This window comes from Curcuma longa, chromosome 1, assembly GCF_044706935.1.
Source record: "Curcuma longa cultivar G26 ecotype Majalengka, Jawa Barat chromosome 1, ITB_CL_G26_1.1, whole genome shotgun sequence".
Taxonomy (NCBI): domain Eukaryota; kingdom Viridiplantae; phylum Streptophyta; class Magnoliopsida; order Zingiberales; family Zingiberaceae; genus Curcuma; species Curcuma longa.
This window is the reverse complement of record NC_133861.1, coordinates 2,325,895-2,348,854: the sequence shown is the minus strand read 5'-3', so window position 1 is coordinate 2,348,854 and position 22,960 is coordinate 2,325,895. Positions and strand designations below refer to the sequence as shown.

The following is a 22,960-nucleotide window of genomic DNA, read 5'->3' as shown; positions in this document are numbered from 1 at the left end:
CAATAGGTGAGATTTATTCGTTAAATCAATAGGCCTGATGAGTTGGGAGATAATGCTATGTATATGGTGTGTTGTTGATTATAGAAGGAATCTGTGTCCTAATTATTTAGGCTGATGATGTCCCCTTGAGGAGTTCATAAGGATTATCATGTAAACCCTGCAAGTGAACTTAGTCCGGCATGATAATAAAGTTGAGTGGTACTACTCTTGGAATTAGAAGTTAATTAATTGAGTTGTCAGTAACTCATTTAATTAACGGACATACGATATCTTAAACACAAGGAGATTAATGCACTCATAATAAGAAGGAGCTCATATTGTAATATGGGATTGGTGCAGTAGTTCAATAATAACCCTTTAGTGGTATGGGTTATTATTGATGGACTTGAGTTGGATGTTCGGGCCGAACATGGAAGCCCAAGCCCATCAGGAGGCCTAAACCAATTCCTCCTCTAGGTCCCTGTTGTAGCCTCTAGATAAAGCCTCGTATCCACCCAATAGAATTTCTGTTAATTCTGTTATCCAACAGAATTCTGTTAATTTTGTTATCCAACAAAATTTTGTTAATTTGTTTTTTTTTCTAAACTTCCTAAGGCGACAAGGCTATAAAAAGGATGAAAGGGGGTGCCTAAACATTCATTGGATTCACCTTGTTTTTCAAGCTAGGGTCGGCGCCCCTTGGTGTTTCTCCCTGGCTCTTCTTCAAGCTAGGGTTGGCGCCCCTTGGTGTTTCTCCTTGGCTCTTCTTCAAGCTAGGGTCGGCGCCCCTTGGTGTTTCTCCTTGGCTCTTCTTCAAGCTAGGGCCGGCGCCCATTGGTGCTTCTCCTTGGTTCTCCCTTAGGGTCGGCGCCCTCTTTTGTTCTCCCTAGGACCGACGCCCAAAGAAGGAAGAAGAGGAGAGGAAGGTGGCGGCTTGGAGAGGAAAGGAAGAGAGGAAGAGAAGAAGAGAGGAAGAGGAGGAGGTGGTGCCTCAACCATAGGTTCTCCCTTCCCTTGTGGCCATCGGTTTGGAAGAAAGGAAAGGAAAGGAAGGTGGGTGGTTATTCTCTTGGTAGATCGTCGCCCACACGACGTCCAAGAAGAGGAGAGGAATACAACAGAAGATCAAGAGGTCTTCGGGTACCAATAATCTTCCATACAATCTCAAGAAGAAAGGTACAACTAATTTAATTTCGCTACGTAGTTATTCCTTTGTATTCTTTGTATGGATCCTGAATACCAACACAAGAGGCCAGCAATCTTATGCTTCGATCAAGGTGTGCTTCGATTGGTCAAGAACTTGCTTGATCGATCAAGCACATGTCTGATCGAACATGTGGGTTGCTTGGAAAGGTTCTGTCCCTTGTACAAATTTTTGTCTGACAGAAATTGAACAGGACGGAATTCCAGCGCCTTCACCAATTTGTCTAACTAGACACTTATTTGTTGGTGCAGGGAGCACCAGTAGATCGAACCTTAGTTTTGATAATGGAACTAGGTTCAAGTTAAGTGTATGTTGGACTAATAAAGTTGATCTAAGTGTGCAGGGAGCACAGATTTGACCTAAGTCCCAGTGTAAGATAGGCATTGGGAAGCTCTGATCTGGAGGATCAGGTAGAAGTCTTGGCATAGTCAAAACACCAGGTGAAGTCTGGGCTGGTTTGAAGGACCAGGCCACAACAGAAGTCTGGGTTGGTCAGGAGGACCAAGCCGCAGCAGAAGACTGGACTGATCAGGGAGGATCGAGTCGCAGCAGAAGACTGGGCTGGTCAGGGAGGACTGAGCCGTAGCACAAATCCTAGGGGCCGAGGACATAGCCGAGCAAAAGTCCAACGAGTTGGGAGGACTCAGTTAGCATCAGGTAAATTCTCCTGAGAGGAGTGGGTGAGGACGCGTTCCCAAGAGGAACAGTAGGCGTCGGTCTAACCCAGGGTTTCACTGAAAACCTGAAGTTAAGACCCAGAGGAAGTTCAAGGAACTGACTCTAACAAATTTACTTTGCATATTATTTGACTAACATTTGTGCAGGATTGGAAAAATCGTAAAACGTAGACTCAGAGCAAAACTGGCTAAGTTTTGCTGTTGGAGTCGACTCAGGCGTAGACTCGAGTCTACTCAAGCTTAGTCAGCCAACTTTCGGAAGTCAGCGCCATCAGTTTTCCGCCAAATCGACTTGAGTCGACTCAAGGTGGCTTGTGAGTCGACTCAGAGTCAAATTCTAGCTGGAGACTCCACATCGGACTTGAGTCGACTCAGATGGCGATCCGAGTCGACTCAGATAGCGGATAACGAGCAGGAAAGAAAAGCTATCTGTACGAGGCCACGTCAGACTCGAGATCTGGGTTGAGTCGACTCGAGTGTAGTATAAAAGAAAGGCACGAGCAGCAGCTAGGACACAACTCTTTTTTCGATACCACCATGCTACTCTCGCGGCGTCGGCGCCCTACTTGATCCCGAGCATCCCAAAAGCCATCGCTACGCCAAGTTCGCTAGATTTGGAAGATCCAGCACGATCCGGCCTCATCTTTGGTAACATATTTCAAGTTGTAATTATTTAATTGTTGCCAAGTTTTGAATTGTATTTTTGTAATCGTTGAACTTGCCTCCGTAAGGGGCAAGTTGATTTAGTGGTTTGCCCGCAGTAAACGGTCCACGGTCCTTGGAGTAGCAGCCTTGGGCTATGAACCAAGTAAAAACAAAGTGTGCATCTTTTCCTTTCTATCTGTCCTTTATACGTAGTATTTCGCTTCCGAGTTTTTGCTTCCGGTTAATTAAATTGAAAATAAAAAAACATAAACATGCTATTCACTCCCCCCCCTCTAGTGTGTTTTCTCGATCCTACAATTGGTATCAGAGCGGGGTCCTCGAATCCAATGCAACCACTGATCGAGGAGATTTTTGATTTTTTTTCTTTTTAAAATTTTTTTCGCTATTTTTCCTCTCTCTTCCCACACTACTAATCCAAGACCAAGTCTTGGAAATATATTTACTTGTCTTTCTTGAGTGCTAGATCAATGGCCCACCAAGAAGGATTCAGCACCGCAAGATCACACTGGAAAACTAGAATGGAATGTCATCTGAAAATTCAGGTGGAAATGTGGATCATCATTCAGATAGGATTTTCAATCCCTTCTGAAAGAGATGGTTCTCCACAATCTTGCGAGTTCTGGAATGCCGCCACTAGAAAAAAGATAGAACCCGATGCGAAGGCCACCCAGACACTACATTGTGGATTAACGAAGGAGGAACTGAACCGGGTGGGACCTTTCAGCAGCGCGAAGGACCTCTGGACCAAATTTATCGAGCTTCATGAAGGGACATCCAATATTCGGTTGAAGGTGAGTTCTTCCAAAGTTGACCTACTTTGATACCACTTGTTGGGACCATTGCGTTTGCTTGAGGTGAGTGAATAGCAACTTTTGCTCTTGCCTACAAAATTGTTAGCGGAAGCACAAGACAAAAATAAAATTCAATTCAAATATGGCTAACCCTTTCGATTTACTTGGTATCCACCTCTTCGAGGTGACTAATCCAAAGATCCACACACATCACATAAACGTTCCACTATGAACTTTCTCCATCTCAAAGTAACTTTAAAGGTGGAGAAACCTTTATAGTTGATCTCTTCCTCTTACAGATGTAAAGTGAAGGTTTGGGGGACGATTTTGTGAATGATAGGGCTTGAAGATAGTGTAAGAATGAAAAAAATGCAAGCACTGACGTCTCCAATTTTCAATCTGTCTTTTTATATTTTTCTCGATGCCAATCGACTGTCTCAAGGATCAGTCGATTGGTGGGCTTCAACGGCTCTTGTAGATTGCGTTTAATTCTCCAACAGTTAGCTCAACATTCAAATATCAGTCGACTAAGACTCACTCAGTCGACTGGTCAGTGCCTTTCACTCGACCAAACTTTCTGTGTGTTTTGGATCAAGACACCAGTCGACTGACGTAGTCCCAGTCGACTGGTGAAGCTGAAAATCATCTTTCAGCTTCCTTCTTCATCCCTTAGCCTTGACTCACGCATTCAAACATCTTCCAGAAGCCTCGTGCTCATCCTTGCACTTGCTTGAGATGTTTCCCTCAGCTTCGTCATGCTAAGTCTTCCTTTTGCTAAGAGCTCGCACCTCCGGGACTTTACCATTTGCCAAGAAGCCATGCCTCCAAGACTTCACCATTTGCCAAGACTTTAAACTTGGACTTTCCTGTATACTCAATTCACGCATGTTAGATCACCAATATTGCATAACTTAAACTCACTTAGCCAAACATTAAAATCCAATACTTGCGGCAAAATTGCACCAACACTATTGATAGCTATAGTGATGTAATAAGACTAATTATCTAAACTCTAAAGGAAGTGAAAAGGTTGATGATTGTGGGTATGGTAGGGAGAGATTGATTGACTTAAGGATTTATGGGATGAGATAGATAAGTCTAGGATTTCGGCTTCATATCAATGCTAGGTAACATCTCTAATTTATGTTTACTCCCTCACTGATAAGCACCTTGGAACGGATCGCCTTAATATTCAGATGTAGAGAAGGATATTGACGCCACACTCAAGAAAGATGAGAAGGTGAGTGATAAGTCATGGGGGTTTTTGATCGCCACAAGTTGCTAAGATCAAGATTAGTTCTTTGCCTAAGAACCAAAGGAAGCTCTCACAATAGAGAAAACTCTAATTTCATTCAAACTTAACATGCCTTAGCCATACAAGAGTTCTCCTATATATCGACTTAGTGGAGGTTGAAACATTAACCTCTACCACATTTCCCACTAAGCTTTTAATATCCACTAAGACCCACTAGTAATTATGCACCATTATCATGCATGCATGCATGACATTTATTTCCCACAATTCCCTAATACTAGCTTAGGAACTCCCCAAAAAGCATTAAAAACCCACCAAAAGACATCAAAAGTCACTTTAGAAAATTCCTCCAAAAATACCTACGAAAATTGGACACTTGTAGCTCTTGAATGCATCTTGGATCATGTAGATTTGGGCCTTCAAGTTTTGTCTTCATGTTGGCCCAATTTCACTTTCAAGTTGAAGGAATGTGATCCATTTAGTTGTTGCCTCCATTGTGCATTGATCCTCCTTTTCCTTGAGCTCCATTATTAAGTCTTCCAAAGCTTGCTTCATTCTCTTAGTCTTGAATCTTGTCATGGGTCCTCCAATTCGCTTCATTGCCTCTTCCTCCTTGGTTTTATCTTGTAAGCTTGTATCCCCTCCTTGGTCCACATCACTCACTCTCCATGTTTACTACCTTGTAGGGGATGCTAATAAAGATACCAACTTGACCTCGTCAGGCTACGTTGGCATTTGACCTTGAAGTCCTAGTGTGGTGGCCCTCCAGTAAAGGTGACACCAGAAAGTCCAGTTAAGGTTTACCCTATGTCACAGGGCGCCTCGGTCATACGATCCAAACGTCATACCCTCTGTCACCGAGTACCCCTATTAATGACCTTGTCCTAGTGGCCACCAACCATTAGCTATCCCTTATGGGAGTTTACTACCATGTAAGGATCACTTCTGAAAGTCCGATTAAGGTTTACCTCCTGTCACAAGACGCCCCGGTCATACGATCTTAAGATCTCCCTACACTGTAATCTATCCCTCATAATCATGTACATGCGCTCACACAAACATATTATCAAACACGTTCAAGACACACAATACATGAAACAAGTATAAACACTTCATAGAATAGGGAAAAATAACATGAACTAGTTTTTATATCACCATCATTACATTAATGTTCATCCTACATCATAAACTCATAGATCTACTCCATTGCAAGAAGACTACAACAAGAATGCAAGAAAATCGCCATCCACAAGAGAGGGGAGGACTTATCTTGAAGCTCGAGAATCCTTGGAAGATCTTCTCGCTTCGGAGTAGGATGGATCGGCGAAGATGAAGCTTTTAGGGTCTCCCCCGGGTGGGGAGAACCCTCCCCCAGTAATGGGGAGCTGCCGCCCTCAAGCTAAAACCTTAGGGTTTTAAGCCTCCAAGCCCCTCAAAGGGTTTCAAAAAGAGGTATTTATAGGCCTGCGCAAGACACGGCCATTGGCCTCAAGGCACGACCTGGAAGTTCGCCTTGAGGCTTTCGCGGGCACGGTCGTGCCTACCAGGCATGACCCCAAACTGGTCTTCACACTGGAAGAAAGGCACGGCCGTGCCTTGTAGGCACTACCCCTAGACCGATCTCACATTGGAGGAAGGGCACAACCATGCCTTTTGGCATGATTTGGGGCAGCTGACATTCTGTATGCAAGGCACGCCCGTGCCTGGGCCCTAGAAATGTGAGGCACGACCGTGTTGGACATGGAGGCATGGCCATGTGAAAATTGAGGCATGGTTGTGTGACATGGTCGTGCCTTGGGGCACGGCTTTGACTGCTTTATTGTTCCTTTTCCTCCATTTTTCTTCATGTTTGCTGCGTAGGAAATCCGCCCATGATAATGAGCACGGTCAATGCGAGTCTCTTTTCTCCACTCCTTGCTCCACTATCAATAATGCATCGTTTAAGCTCCGAATCACATTCTGTCAATCAAAAACATACAAAGAGCAAATCTCCAAGTAAAAGAAGTAGAAAGATGTAATAGTAAATGAATAAGCTATGATAAAGTAGATTATATGCAATGAATTACAAGTAGATGAGCATTAAACAAGACTAAAAATCATATATAATATATGTTCATCAGAGAGTCCTAAGTGAGATATGTAAATATTTATACAAACGACAGAATAGTTCAAAGACATCGCATCTACTAGTCACATCTACTGGTCAGTCAGTAAAATAAACATATCTTCACAAGGGAAGGTTCAAAGGATAAAATCTACCCATCGTATATAGGATTCAACTATTGAATGCTATCACGTATAATCTTAATTTTCATTCATGTGAAAGATTATTGGAAAAAGTGAATGAAAATGGATGGAAAAGGAGCTTCAATATGTTTGAGAGTTTAATTCTACATTAGGAGTGTAAGGGCATGAAGGCTGACTTATATTGAATCATAACCTTTGGTGTTGTGAATAGATATGGGTGAGAGACTCTCTCTCATGCGCATGCCTGTAGGGGTGTGTGTAGATCTAGGGTCTGAATCGCATTAGATCTAGTTGACTCGTATGCAAGTGCGACCTGCGGAGTCGAATGTCAAACCAGTTGAGGTAAAAATTGTCAAAGCGGACCACCAATGTTTTTTCACATGGACTATTTTTCCTACTGTTCAAGTGTGTAATGGACGCATTAATGGACAAACGGATGAACATTAATGGAAGATCCGTAGTCACTCGGATGGTAACGACCAACCATTGATAGTTGGCTATTGCATTTTAATCTAGGTGGACAAAGACAATAAATGACCTTTTTTGGCCATTAATTAGCAGGTTTAATGCAATTATGTTCAAAGCCTTTATAAGGAGACTCCTACCCTGGGCAGATAACGAATGAAAGAAAACCAATAGACGCGAGTAGTAAGACTAATAATCCATCCAACTTCATCTCCACCTTCTCCACCTCTTGGCCGAGCAATTTGCTTGACAACTCTTGTTTCACTTCCTTGTGATAGTGTTCGGGTACAAGTTCCGTTCGCCACAAATCAAGTCTTGATTGCGATCGCAGTCATGCCATTATATCCTTGAAAATAGTCATCCAATGAAACCTCAAAGCATTACTGGAGGGGATAAATCTATTTCAAGGAAACTGTATCTAACACAGACCTCGGCAGAACTCACCATCAGATTCCAACTTGGACTCGACACTCGGCCTCTGTTCTCAGTAGCTCGACACTCTACGCTTTGGCACTCAACAGTTCGATCCAATCAACAACTCGACACTCGGTCTACTCGAGCCATTCGACAGTCAACCCACTTGGCAGCCCGACATTCGGCCTACTCGGGTCACTTGACAATCGGCCCACTCGGCAGCTCGGCAACTCGGGCACTTGACACTCGACTAGGTTAGGCACTCTATAACTCGACCTACTCAGCTCCGTTCGGTTCAGGCACTTAACAACTTGGCCCACTCAGTATTCAGTTGGCTTGGACACTCGACACTTGGGCGACTCGGGCACTTAGTAGCTCAACCTTTCTAGGCAATTCAACCATCCTAGGTAGCTCAGTCTTCCTAGCTAGACAACCTTGAATCAACAAAGCAAATCAAGACCATCTTTGCAGATCAAATAAAACTAAATCTTTTGTATTTAGTAATTTTAAATTCTAAATTTTTTATTATCTCTGACAAATATCTCTAATACTTATTCATCTACTAACACCTCACATTTTTGAAATAAGCCATCAACCAACAACTTTAACTCAGCAAGACTATAAAGGACTTCTGGCTTGTTCAAAACTAAAGGTCAACTAATTGTCATAAAAAATTAACTCAAATTAATATTAATTTTTAAAAATAAAATTTATTATTTTTTCTAAACTTTTTAAGAAGTATAATTAGCAATAAAATTTTACATTCAAATTTTGATAATATTTTTTAATTAATAAAATTACTAAATTATTTAATCTTTAGACATTATTTAAATTTTTATTAATTTTAATTAAAAAATTCTGTTGAAAATATACTAACAGATATTATCAATAGTATTTTATAAGTGATTTCTGTATTGGGAAAAAATTTTATTTTTTTATAAGATTTAATATCTCAATTACTTTTTTAATTCTAAATTTATTATTTCTTTTAAAATATTTAATTTTGAAAATAAATAACATGTCATATTTTAAAAAGTTTTCAAGATTCAAATATGCGAATTGCAAAATTTTTTTATTTAAAAATATGAGGAGAAACTAAAGGGGGTCATTTTTTAATTTATGTAAAAAAAATTAATTTGTTGCTTAAAAAATTAACATACTGCTTTACATTGAATGAATAAATGATCCCTACTTTTTGTTCATATCGAGAAAGAGGAAGAAAGGATGAGGAAGGGAGATCATTGATGAGAGTGGAAAAGAACATCCTTTGAGAGTATCACTAGCAAGAGAGGAGAAGGACACATGATCAATGGACGAGAGGAAAAAGAACGCAGGAATATCAACGAGAGAGAGAAAGGGCATTAGATCATTGACAACTGCTAGAGCACACGTTTTTGAGAGATTAATATGAAAAAGAAGAGTCAACTAGGTTTTAAAAAATAAGATATACAATTAAAAAAATTCAACAACAAATAAAATTGAAATAATCTAAAATTAAAAAAAGATATACTTTTTAAATTGATCTAAAATTCAAGTGAATATTTTTTTAAAAAATGAAATATAAATAATATAAAAAAAATAGGGACTCCAATAAAATTGGGGCCCTAGGCACATGCCTTAATTGCCTATGCCTGAGCTAGCACTGCAGGAGAAAAAGAGAGGGCTATAAGTCATGAACTAAGTTATTGAAATAGGTTATCAACCAACAACCTTAACATTGCTATAAGGGACTTCGTTGGTTCAAAACTAAAGGTTACATGATTATCATCTCTCTCACACGCTCACATAAAAACAAACATGAAAGGGATCTTAAGAATGGAAGAATCAAGACTATCAGTTGAAATTAGCATGGTTCGAAAGTTCTCTATAACAACCACCCAAATCAAAGACACCCGTTAAGTTGGGCTCAAACTATTAGACCAAACTCAAAACTAAGTTTATGGTAGCTCACTTATTTCATACCCTAACTAATTTATAATTTCTCATAGAAAAAATCATGAGGGAGAGAGAGAGAACCTAGGCATGGAAAAATCATGACTATCAATTGAAATTAGCATGCTTACGAAGTTCTATAATAACCACCTAAATATGGTTTAAAATTTCGACCTGTATCGCAGTTTTGATTTATAACCGGTATGATATGATTTCGATACTGTATCATGTCACGCCGATATGGTTTCGATATTTTTAAATATAAAATATATTAATTTAAAATAAAAATTTTAATGTAAAATTACAAAAATTAAAAATAAAATCTATTTTTTTAAAATGCGGGATTGCGGCGCCTCCACGACCCATCGTGGCACCTCCACGACCCTGTAGTAGCCCGCGGTGTCGATGTCGGACAGAATAGTAAATTTTATTCATTTCATCTGACATGATATGAAATTTTAAATCATGCACCTAAATAAAAGTATTCCCTCGTTAAGTTGGGCCCAACTACTTGACCAAACTTAAACTAAGTGCATAGGATCTCATCCAAAATCATTCTCTATAATAACATGGGATTTCACTTATTTTATACAAACCATCCTAATTAGTTTGTAATGTCTTATGTAAGAGTAAACCAATGTGTCCTGAGCAACCATTTAGGGCTTTCTTGTCTAAGCCTGTGTGTCATGGACTAGTCTATAGTCCAAAATCATTCTCTATAATAACCTTCCAAAAAATGAATGAACTCACCCAATAAGTTGGGCCCAGATATTTTCCTAACTTAAAACTAAGTTCATCGTAGCTTACTTATTCCATGTAAACCACACTTTAAACTTGTTGTATTGTTCTTGTCGTAGATTGTTGGTGTAGCTGATCTCCCTTTAGAACTTGAGTTGTTCTCCCTTTGGATGTTGACCTCTGCATTGCATCAACACCTTGGTACTATGGGAGCTGTTATCCCTTTGGATGTTGTGCTCCTCGTCTCATTGACACACATATATTGTTGTAGATTGTTGGTGTAGATGCTTTCCCTTTGAACGTTGACAGCACACACAGATTGTTGTTGGTATAAATTGTTGGTGCAGATTTCTCCATTTGGATGTTGAGCACTCGTGCATGGGCACACACTTGCTATTGTTGTTATAGATCGTTGGTGTAGATGCTCTCCCTTTGGATGTTGAGCACTCATGCGCGCAGACACACACTGATTAGTTTGTGAGGGATCATATAGTAATGTGGTAGATTTGGTAATTGTGAACCTCAAATAATAAGATTTATCTTGAATTAGATTCATAAGGTGACAAGTCATCGAGCAACTCTTTAGAGTTTTATTTTGGAATTCACTTAAATTTGTTTTAACTTTAGGGATGGTCCTTTGGTGAGCTACTGGTGCTAACCTTAATGCACTAGGTCCCCTTTTCAAATTGTCAGTGGCTAAGAAGTTGAAGAGATTGACTTAAACATTTAAACATTCAGTTTTCTGTGGCTTATGCTTTGGTTCAATCAGATCAAATTTGGTCTCATTCAATTTGGTTCTTCTATGGTTTAGGCTTTTGTTCAGTCAGATCAAATTTGGTCGCATTCAATTTGGTTCTCTTACCATGTGGTATAAGTACTTTCTCTTTTGTAATGGGATACAACAATCGTAGAACTAGTATCTACCAAGGATGAAACACATTTATAGGGAGGATGCCACACCATATTTTGTCAAAACCCTTTGATGGGTTCAATTCTTACTCAGTGATGGGAAGTGATATTTGGCTACCCATGTAACCTATTTGGGATTGAGGGTTTAGTGTGAGTTGTATCTAAGAGCCTTGGTAAAAACTACATTCATGCAAGACTCTCAAAGATGTTTGATGTTAACTAAATTAAATTATTGTTTATGTTTTTAAAAATGAATGCTTTTGAGCTTATTATTGTTTTTTGAAAAATGCATTATTTGAGAAAGTGGGCCAGACTCATTTCATAAGATTAATGAACTGAAATTATTTAAAATTTTGAAAGAGGAAAAATCTCTATTCAACTTTTGAGTAAATGTTTTTTCTTTATTTTAAAATAATCAAATTAATCGGTGCAATTTTATTTAGTTGTTTGGTGAAATAATTTGATGGGTTAAAATGAGACAAAATAAAATATTTTTATTTCTTTGAAAAAAATAATGCCAATTAAATAAAAAATAATTAGATATTTTTATTTTTAAAATATTTTGAGTTATTTCAGTAATTAATAAGCTAAGTTTTTTTTATCACACAGCTAAACTTGTTGAAATTAATTTATTTTAATTTTTGTTAAATAAAAAAATATTATTGAATTAGATAGATAGGCCTCTTATTATTATTTTTTTGTAAAAAAAGTGTTAGCCACTCAAATTGTTTTGTTTCACTTACTATCTAAAATTAATTAAATTTTATATTTTTTGAAACAAATTGAAAATACATTTACTTCTAAATTAAAAAACATTTGTCCTTTTTTTTTAAAAAATGTTTTCAAATTCTTTTAGTCACTCAAGCTTTTTGACCAAACATTTTAATTCAAAGAAATCAAGTTGTTCTTGGCAATGTCTAGTATTTGGTACAAAAAGGTGAGAAGGGCCTTATTTGGACCATTTGGAATTAAATTCCCCATTATTTGGCCCTACTTAAGTTATTGCACTATAGAATTCCTCTGGAACATAGAAATAGGGAGTTTTACGTAAACTCTCTGTATTCTTATTTTTTAAAACATACCACTTTGGTAGTTTATCATCAATTCATTGCCTATTCTGATATTTTCAATTCTTATAATGAGATTGTTGTTTCTTGCCCGCTAGCTGCAATTTCTGGTGTGTGAGAAACATATATTATTTTCCTCTTTCTTGGTTTGCTTTTGCATTCCTTCACCTTTGCTTTTCCTCAATTTCATCCGTAACCTTGTTTCCCCTCTTGCAGCATCTGACATTGGGATGCAAAAACTCAGAGGCGCCTTAAAAGTTCTTTCTGACACCGAGAAGCAGTTGAGGTCATCAAAGAATCAAGCAACATGGCTCACTGTTGCCCTTTTACAGTTAAGCACATTAGAATCTTCTCCTTTTACTGAAGTCAACAGCTCCTGTCCTTCCTTAGAAATGCCTTACTTGAGAGGTAAAGATTTATTCTTCTTTAACATTTTAGCTGAGAATAATCCTAACTCTGAATACACAAGAGTAGTTAAATTTTTAGCAAATCCTAAATTTTTCTAATAGAAGTTGTATGCAGCAGATGATGCTAGATTAAGCATGACCAATGTGTGGGATGGTAAGAACTCCATATGCTATTCTTTAAACCAGAACAAGCAAGTATGTTCGGATAGAAACTGCAGCAGGAAAAAATTAGAAAGCATCTGGAGACAAGTCACGCAAAGATGTCAGTCAAACTCTTTTAAGATCTTTCTACAACAAGAAGGATGTTTGTCAGCAGTGTATGTTCATCAAGGTATAATAAGAAATGTGTTCCATATAGCTTTAATTTTGCTCTCTTCTTTCATATTTTCCATATTTGACTGCTCAATTACAGACTGAGTTTTCTTGATATAGTCCTTCTGTATTCTTTTGTCCTTTTATTACTTGAAAAGTAGAGGTGCTATATAGATGGATCGTTTACTATTATATAAACCATGGTTTGAAATCTCACTCCGTGCCAAGTGAAATGGTCGAAACGCATTATTCCGGTAAATCACTAAAACTCGATACCACTTAGCACCAAGGTTCAAAATTTCAAACCGTGCTATAGTTTTGGTCTTTAATTTGAAAGATACTAAATTGTTTATGTTGAGTGGTATCGAGTTTTGGTAATTTACCAAATAATATATTTCGACCATTTCATCAGACATAGTACAAGATTAAAATTCGTGCTTGGCACAGACAATATCTCCTTCCTATGCTTCACCTCCTTCCTTCTTCAACTCCAATCTATTACCGACACTATACATTGAAACATCGACACGATATTGAAATAGTATTGTTCCAGTCAAGACCGAAACTTTGGCATGGCTCGACATTTTAAATCTTGATATAAACTATTGCATGTTTCATTCATCTAACAATTAAGTGTTCCTCTTCTAACCCCTCCTCGAATGGGTACCATACCACATTTGAGCAAGTTATATCTTCAAGGGTCAATGTACTTTCAGTTGGAAAGTGAAGTGTTATTGTAGTTTCTCATTGTATAGAAATTCTATCATCACTGATATACATGATATCTCAATTTTCAAGTAGTACAAAAATTGTGCAGGTTTAAGTGGAAGTTCTCTTTCTTCTATTAGATTTGGTAACACTTACTTGATTATCCACTATAAGTCCCCTGCAAATGAGATTTAAAAATGTGATGACTCGTATTCTCTTTAAAATTTCAGGTGTCACTGTGGCTGAGATAGACTTTTGTAATCCTGAACATGTATCCAGGGCAGCGAAGTCGCAAGAATTAATAGCATGTGCACTTCAGCATGTACTGGGTCGCAATCTTGAGATTAGAATCAAATTTGTCCCAAAATCAACAAGGAAGGTGGCTAAAACAAGTAAATCATCATTTGGTTTGTTAAGCTGTTCTGGGAGAAAGAAAGAATTATCACTTTCGACAATAAGTGATGAGGGCGAGATTGATACATCGGAAAAGATAGAAAGTTCTTCCAAGATTTATTCATCTCATCACTCTCGGAAATTTTCACCTTTTGTTTCACAATCTGCTGGTGATCAACTAGCAAATGGTGTTGAGATGAAAGAAATGATCAGCCCAACAACAGATGATAATGCTCATTATGCTGAATCAGAAGCAGAAGTAGATGGGCAGGGCAGAATGCAAAAAGATGGAAAAGTTGACGCAGATCCTTCAGGGAAACTAGGTGAAATGAGTGAATATGTCAAAATCCCAGAACCAGAAATTCAACCTAATTGTTTCTCTAGGAGACTAAAGTTCCAAAGGAGGTTCTTCTCATCTAATACTGCTCCTACAATATGCTTCAGGATACCACAGCAGAATAGATCGGAACTAAGTATCCCTGACAATGAAGCATCTGCAACATACTTTTGCATGTATGATCCTTATACTCTAAATTCCAGCTCAACATCCCATTTCACCTGCAGTTCCCGAGAAGAGAACATGTGAGTTCTAACAATTTTCAATGACATATTTCTTCTGATTCAATTTCTGATCCTTTACATTACTCACATAGTATGTCGTCTGCAAATGTGTACTTGAGATAGCATTTGCAGTTGTTAGCTTATGTGCATGATTTTGGTTACCTAAAAATAGCCTGTAAGCTCCAAATCCATCAGGGGTTAAGTTCAGAAATTGCATTGTTACGAAAACATTAACATTTTCAGCCTACTTAAAACATCAATATTATTTTATAGAATCAAGTATAAACAAAGATCATATGTTTAATGCCATTTTTGTAGATTATAAAATTTCGAGATAACATAGATACAAAATTCATTTAAAAATAACTTTAAATAAAGACAAAATATCACTTATATTAAATATACTATTTTGTATATGTTCCTATCTAAAATATTATTGTATAAATGTATTATTTTAAAACTTAACATCTTGCATATATGCCATTAAGGTATTTAACTATTTATCTTTCTTAAAATAAAATTTAAGGATCATAATTCACAATATTATCATTTTCCTTTTAAACATTATAGGAAATGTTTTTTTAATTAGTATATTTTGTAAATTTTTTATGTATATTTAATGTTTGGAGTGACATTTGATTATGAAGAAAGATGATTAAAATGGATAACAAAGCAAATATAGAAGGAGAGAAAAAGAAAGATTTAATCTCCACCACAGGATCACATGGTGAAATTCTCATTTCCCTTAGTAGAGTAGCATAAACATACAAAGGAGAATCTAAGTCTATGATAATACGAGAGGAAAGAACCATAAAAAGTAGAAAATCTATTATTGTCTATAGGGGTGTAATCGAATCGAGCCGAGCTGAACATTAAGAGGCTCGAGCTCGGCTTGTTTTCCCTAAGCTCGAGTTCTTGGCTCGAGTTATATATATATATATATATATATATATATATATATATATATATATATATATATATATATATATATATATATATATGATAAACGAGCCTTTTAACGAACATGTTCGTGAGCCTCTTAATGAATATGTTTGTGAGTCTCTAAACGAACATGTTCACGAATTCATGAACCAAATACTGTTAAGCTCAAGCTCGGCTCGATAATGTTTTTGAGCTCAAAATTAGGCTCGAGCTCGGCTCGTTAACTTAATCGAACGAACTCGAACAAATTTTTTTTCGAACCGAGACTCAAATAACTCGCGAGTAGCTTGACTCGTTTATACCCCTAATTGTCTACACCTTATACAAAAGCCTTTTCAATCCACCTTAGACTCCTTTCCCAATATCAATACAGAAATTTGAATATCTCACCTCTCATGCTTTTGACATCAAAAGCTTCCTGAGAAGAAAATCTATTCTCTGCAAGGAAAATTGTCTCCTATAGCCTTCAGATGCATCTAAAGGTGTCTCCTAGGATATGAAATGCTCCACTGACAGAAAAAATTGCGTCTGAGTCATTACCATGCAAAATCATGCTGGAAACCACCTAGAAAAAAAAATTCATAAAACAAGGTCTATTTGGCATATAGGCTGTTAGTCCCTTGCTAGGGCTAATTTGTTACTGAACCCAAATCTACACATTGGTGAGATACTATTACACTTATTGCTCCATCTGAAATTTTGATGTGATACTCCAGAGAGGTTCTGCTCCTCTTGGTCTACTCACCATTGCATGCAATAAAGTTAACTGATACATGTCCCTGACTTCACCTTCGTTGATCCAGTATGGCTTTACTCAGCCGTGGAGGGAGATCCCTTTGATCCCTCCACTTATAGATAATCTATCATTTTTGCTCTTCTGTTTGTCTTATTTGTTGAGATACATTGTGTCACCTAGGCACTCTACATATATTAATCATCTTACGTGTTTTGGAAATGTATTCATATGATACACATCATTCAACAACCTTTTTGTCATGTGGATCCACCTACCATGAGCCACCTTAGAAATTTATTAGCTGCTACTTCTAACTAGAATTGAGTTAGTAAAATTAGATATCTCCTCAACTTATGGAAAAAGGTCATCTTGCCAATATAGGTTGGGCTCCTCTGGGTTGAGTTTGATGTATCGTCAACTTATATCTTTACCTCTAAGTTAGATTTATGGTACATCAAGAGTCAAACAATTCCTCCTTGATGCAATCGTGTATTGTACAAATTAAATCTAAGTACCAAGCTATAGATGAGACATTCTTTTCCTCTGAGATGACAAGAGCAGAATGCTCTCAGCCTCGGCTCTCTGTAGGAAATTCAGGTTTTAACTTCACCTCTAAACTATCGTTTCTAATGTGACCACATGTGCTGGACCTACAACACTGAATATCTTCTCTAATGATCTATTGGATCTACGCTATCGAGATCTTCGTCGCTATGAATTTCTTGTCTTGCCCCCGCTCTATGTCATTAGTGACTCCCACTTAGATTTAAAAATACCTTGTTCCTTCATTTGAGCAACATATGCAATAGTTTCATTCTTCTATAGAGTATGTTTAGTTGCTCCATCAAGTTTCCATCATCAGTCATATGTAACTTGTACAATGGTCTTGTAAGACATGGTTAATGATAACGTTCGATGTCTAATGTACCTTTAATCTTTACATGTTGCCCATATGTTATAGTTTCGCTATTAATTGTATGAATGATGCACTTTGCAAGGCATGTTCTAGTGGCACTGATTGCTTTGCTTCCATCATCTCCCAATAACTCTTATATTTGGGGACTTCCCTTTCTTTTTGCCAAGTAAATTTCTTGTAGATCCTACTGCATTAACAAATTTGATATCCGTAATTGTCATTAACAATAACTAAATCTCTCATCGAACCTTCTGATAGAGAATCCTCCGATGTTTGTTGAAGTCTTTGTCATCCTAGATAATCTATGTGCCTTTTGGGCTAACTGCTCCACCACTATGAAACTTCTGATACACCACTCCAAATTCTTACAATCTCAACTATGATATTATGAAGTGTCTTTGACACCATTTATTGAGGTTAAAAACCTTTCTAGAACCACTTATGCTACTATCTCAACCATAATAGCATAAACACACAAAAATGAGCAATTTATGTGGATCAGCATTAGTATATAATCTATAATATGAGAGAAGAAAAATGAAAACGGGAGGGAATCCAAATCTATAGTATCAGAGAATAGAAAATGAAATTTGGACATAACTATTGTCTACTTCTTGTGCAAGAATCCTCTCAAATCCTCGTCAAACTCTTTCAACACCAATGGAAAAAATCTGAAAACTTCATCTCAAGTGACACAAAAGCTTTCCTTGAGAGAAAAATCCTTTTCTCTACAAGAGATATTGTCTCCCACAACCTTCAGACGCCTCCTAAGGTGTTTTTCAAGCTTCGGCATGCTCCATGGCGAGAAAATTTAGTCATAGCTGTTACCATTCATTCAAAATCATGCTGAAAATCAGTCAACAACTTATTTTATTTGATATTTGGTCTGCTTGCTGAGATACAATATGGTGCCAAACTCAACATTTAGCACAATTAAAACTACCTACAAGGGAAAAGATAAACAAGAAAATGTAGGCGAAAAGGCAATTGAACCATTACTTGTTAGTATAAGGTAGCTGTAAAATTTTGTTGCCTGGATCTGTTTATTGTCCCTTTACAGTCATGAACATTAGTGAATCCTATGTAGGTGCTATTTTATTCTCCCCAGTCCTTAAAGGGCACTTTTTTTTGTTCCTGTTGCCTTTGACATTCATACTTGTTGTTCCAGAGCTTGCAAGGACTCGAAGGTCAGGCCAAAACTCTTCTGCTGGAAAATGCCCAAGCCCCAGGTTTTTGACTGAAAGGCTACCGATGCTTCTTATTAAACTGCTTCCAACAGCAGAGCATGGAGATGATACGCCGTCGCCTTGCCTGAGACGGTAAATTCCGGTTCAACAATACTCGCAGAAAATGTTCCCAGGAATTTGCATTGCTATCAGTCTTGTGTGCCACCTTGAATTGACGGACAAGACGACTGTGGAACCATAATCATCAGGCTTCAGAATGCCCATTGAAGATCAATCAATGTTGTGGACGCATGATCATCTGGTAATATGAAGTTTTCTCACTTGAAAAAACTTGTTAATTGGATGCCACCATTATCTGAATGAGCCCCAATCTCTCAGTTATTGGATCCATGGATGAGGTGACAATGCACTAACATCTTATGTTTGATTGTCGGAACAATCTGTGCCTAAGATCCTTGCCATAAACTCACTCTTTCACTAAAAGACACATGCTATCTCTACATACCAAATCTCAATATGACATTTTGATTGCCCACAGACTTTTGAGGAACTACTTCTATCTCGTCCTCTCCTCTGAAGGAACGGAATGTCCGGTGCAAATCACAGATATAAATATTTCTTATTTTAAAATTTTGAATGAGTAAAGTAATATACATGTGCAAAATTCAAATGTATTACATTATTTTTATTATTTAAAGTTAAAATCAATGATGTAAATTCTAAATATAAGCATTTAATTAAGAAATGTTTTTTTTTAAAAAAATTCTCATATAATTTTATACATAAATCAAGATACACTTTTATAAATAAAAATTAACAAATAAAAAAAAATAAAAAAAATAAAAATAAATTATTTTCAATCAAATCAATAAAATTATATTATTTTTCATATTTGATTGACTTTTATAATAAAAGATTTGATTAATTTCTATATCACTTATGATTTGATTGACTTTCTATAAAGAAAGATTTAATTATTTTCTATACTTCCCCTTGATTGTAGATATTGATGAGATCAAGTTTGCTCTTCAAGAAATTTATGAGCTTGTTCAAATAATTTTTTATAAGAATATCAGCTAGTTGGTGAGATGTAGTAATATATTCAATATCGATAATACTTTCATTCATTTTTTTTCTAATGAAGTGACCAACCTCTATATGTTTCGTTCGATCATAATGAATTAGATTGTGAGCTATACTGATAGCTGATTTATTATCACAATGGAGTAGCATAGTATCTTCAATTTGAATTTTCAAAATTTTCATCACTATTTTGATCCAGATGAGTTCACAAATTCCATGAGTTATAGCTTTATATTATGCTTCAGCACCACATATTATTTTTTGCTATGCCATGTCACTAAATTCTCCCATACCATCATGCAATACTAGAAGTTGACTTCCTATCATCAATTGATCTTGTCCAATCCGCATCAGTGTATATGCATGCTTTTTTATCCTCAGTCTTTGCAAAGAAAAGACCTTTTCTAGGAGTTTGTTTCATATATCTCAAAATTTTGTATACCGCATTTAAATGATCTTGACATGGTAAGTGCATATATTGACATACTAGACTAACTGCAAAGGCAATATCTGTGTGTGTATATGAGAGATATATGAGTTTTCCAACAAGACGTTGATAACTATCTTTGTCAATCGAGTTTTCTTCAAATATTTTTTTTCTTATTCCTTAATTCAATTGGCGTGTTACTTGGCTTGCATCCCAACATGTCAATTTCTTTTAGTAGATCTAAAGTGTATTTCCTTTGAGAGACCGAAATACCTTTTTTGTTTCGAGCAATCTCCATTCTCAGAAAATATCTCAATGTTCCAAGATCTTTGACTTTAAATTCTCGTGTCATCATTTTCTTGATTTCTTGCACTTCTTTATTATCATTCTTAGTAGTGATGATATCATCAACATACACTATAAGAATAATGATCTTTCATCTATCAGAGTATTTCACAAATAATGTATGATCTGCTTGTCCTTGAATATATCCAAAGTTCTTGATTACCTTAGAGAATCGATTGAACCAGGCATGAGGTGATTGTTTTAAACCATAGAGAGATTTGTTGAGCTTGCATATAGTTTTACCTTACAAATTTTCTTCAAATCCTGGAGGTTGATTCATATAAACCTCCTCTTCAAGCTCTCTATTGAGAAAGACATGTTTTATATCAAGTTGATATAATGGCCAATCTAGATTAGCCGCCAATGCTAGAAGAATTTTTGATAGTATTAAGTTTGGTAATCGGAGCAAAAGTCTCGGTGTAATCAATTCCATAGGTTTAAGTAAAGCCTCTGGCCACCAGACGAGCCTTGTGTTTTTCAATTGAACCATCATCCTTGTACTTAATCGTAAAAATCCATTTACAATCAACAACACATTTCCCTTGTGGTAATTCCACCAAATCCCATGTATTATTCTGTTTGAGAGCATGCATTTCTTCAAGAATAACAATCTTTCACTTAGGAATAACTAGTGCCTTCATGACCGATCTGGTAATTAATTCATTAGACAATTTTGAAGAGAAAGCATGAAATATGGAGGATAGATTAGAATAGGAGATAAAGTTCGAGATGAGATATTTGGGATGGGACAGACACCCTTTCTGATTGCAATAGGAATATCAAAATCAAAAAATGTACCAGACTCATTATAGGATTCTACCATCGGTTCATCTTCTTGGTCGTGACTAGAATTCACAATTTCTTTATTAGTTTGGGAAACCTTTCTGCTTGAATAAACAAGGATATCTTATTTTTTACTCGATACTTCTTTTGTTTCACTAATTTGAGGATTGACTTGGATAGGATCGGGCATGGAAGGAGGTGTGGTGTCCAAATTAAAACTAAGGGCAGGAAGAGTATCTTCATCATCCTTGATGAGATGCTCAAATCATAGCAATCAGCATCTACCTTACTAATCAATAAGCATAGGTATAAGTCACGATGATCTCAGATCTCATAAGAAAATAACTATATCAATAAGAATCACAAATGCCATATCAATGATAGAAACAACAGTCAAGATTAATAATCCAAGATCAATAGACAGAAGGTCAAGCATGATATGAGCATGAATAAAATAAGCAGTATACAAATAACAGGCAGGAATAACGTCAAGGTATCAAACTACAAGAACTGTCAAAGAATCATGCATTGGAAATGGAAACAACTGTATTGACCAAATACAGTAAATTACCCACCTGATAAATCGCAGGTAAAATCCTAGAACCCCCCAAAAAATAGATCCTCGTATCAAAAGAACTCTTATAATCGCTCAGGGCCCTGCAAGAAGAATAATACATCCCTAAATGCAAAGTCATAACACAAGAAACTCGAATCAATTTAGAGTTAGTTTAATTCCATTTAGGGTTAGACCAATCTAACTGTTGGATTGTGATTATCAAGTTTTAATCAAACCATTAATTAGTTGTATTAATAATCTAATACAACTAATTTCATATTCACTCAAATCTAGGATAACTCATAATAGGTTCATAACCCCATTCTAACCTAGTAGGATTATAATTCGAATCCATGCTAAGAACCAATTAGGTTTCCATTAACACAATGTAACTAATTAATTGATTAATTATATTAACATATTAATAAATTAATTGTATTAACTCATTAACCTAAATGATTTCAGGTTTAATTAAACCTAAGTTAACCAACTAACTTAATCAATCCAATCTTAACCAACATAATAGAGCAAGAATCCTACAAGCATAGGTTTCAAAGTTTACCTTAGATTTCCTTGCCCTAAAACACCTCAAATCACCGGATTAATGGAATCTCAGATCACTGATTCCAGCTAAAACACCAAAACCAACAATCCCATCTTATCCTCAAACCGATCAGAACAAGCACATGGACAAAATAAGAAGATCTAATCGGAATCAATATGGAAGACTCACCTCAGATAGATCAGATATGTCCTAGGATATGCCCCGGTTCCTCTCTACTTCTTGCTTGCAACCGGAACCTAAAGACACCATCAACAGATCTGTTCACACCGAATCTCCCATTGAATTTCCAACAAAATCACAATCCGAGTATTCTTACCTTTGATTGATCCGTGACCTAGCTTCCCTGATCCTAACCTTAGCGCAAGCCAAGCAATGCTGCCAGCTGAATCAAGATCCAAGCTCCAACACAGATCTGGAAGAATTCATTCCAATCAAACTGTACATGACAACACAAATTCAAGATCCTAATACCCAAACCCTTAAATTGCAAGAAGATAACCTTACCTCAATCCGAAACCCTAGAACCCCGAATCCAACTGCCTTGGATCCATTCAATCAACGCCGCCGGCTCTCAATCAAGAACCAACCGGATCTGGAATTTCATTCCAAATCAAACAGTGAGGCACGATCAACTCCAAAAACCCAAGAGATCCAAAGCATCTTAAGGTGTAACGACCGCCCTTCTTACATAAGGC

At 36.8% G+C, this 22,960-nt stretch overlaps 1 protein-coding gene across 1 annotated transcript; it reads left to right on the top strand.

Moving 5' to 3' along the window:
* Positions 1-2,993: 2,993 nt before the first annotated feature.
* LOC141831690 (uncharacterized) lies at positions 2,994-18,560 on the top strand. Its single transcript, XM_074719122.1, has 6 exons — positions 2,994-3,317; positions 10,488-10,569; positions 12,561-12,752; positions 12,870-13,082; positions 14,002-14,746; positions 18,488-18,560. The coding sequence occupies exons 1-6, from the start codon at positions 2,994-2,996 to the stop codon at positions 18,558-18,560; spliced, it is 1,629 nt and encodes a 542-aa protein (XP_074575223.1).
* The last annotated feature ends 4,400 nt before the right edge of the window (positions 18,561-22,960 follow it).

Excerpts from the sequence above, each read along its gene's own strand:
- LOC141831690 (XM_074719122.1), top strand. The coding sequence starts at position 2,994 with ATGGCCCACCAAGAAGGATTCAGCACCGCAAGATCACACTGGAAAACT. Across the intron at positions 3,318-10,487 it reads CATCCAATATTCGGTTGAAG|ATTGTTGGTGTAGCTGATCT; the intron begins GTGAGTTCTTCC and ends TTCTTGTCGTAG. Across the intron at positions 13,083-14,001 it reads AGCAGTGTATGTTCATCAAG|GTGTCACTGTGGCTGAGATA; the intron begins GTATAATAAGAA and ends TTAAAATTTCAG.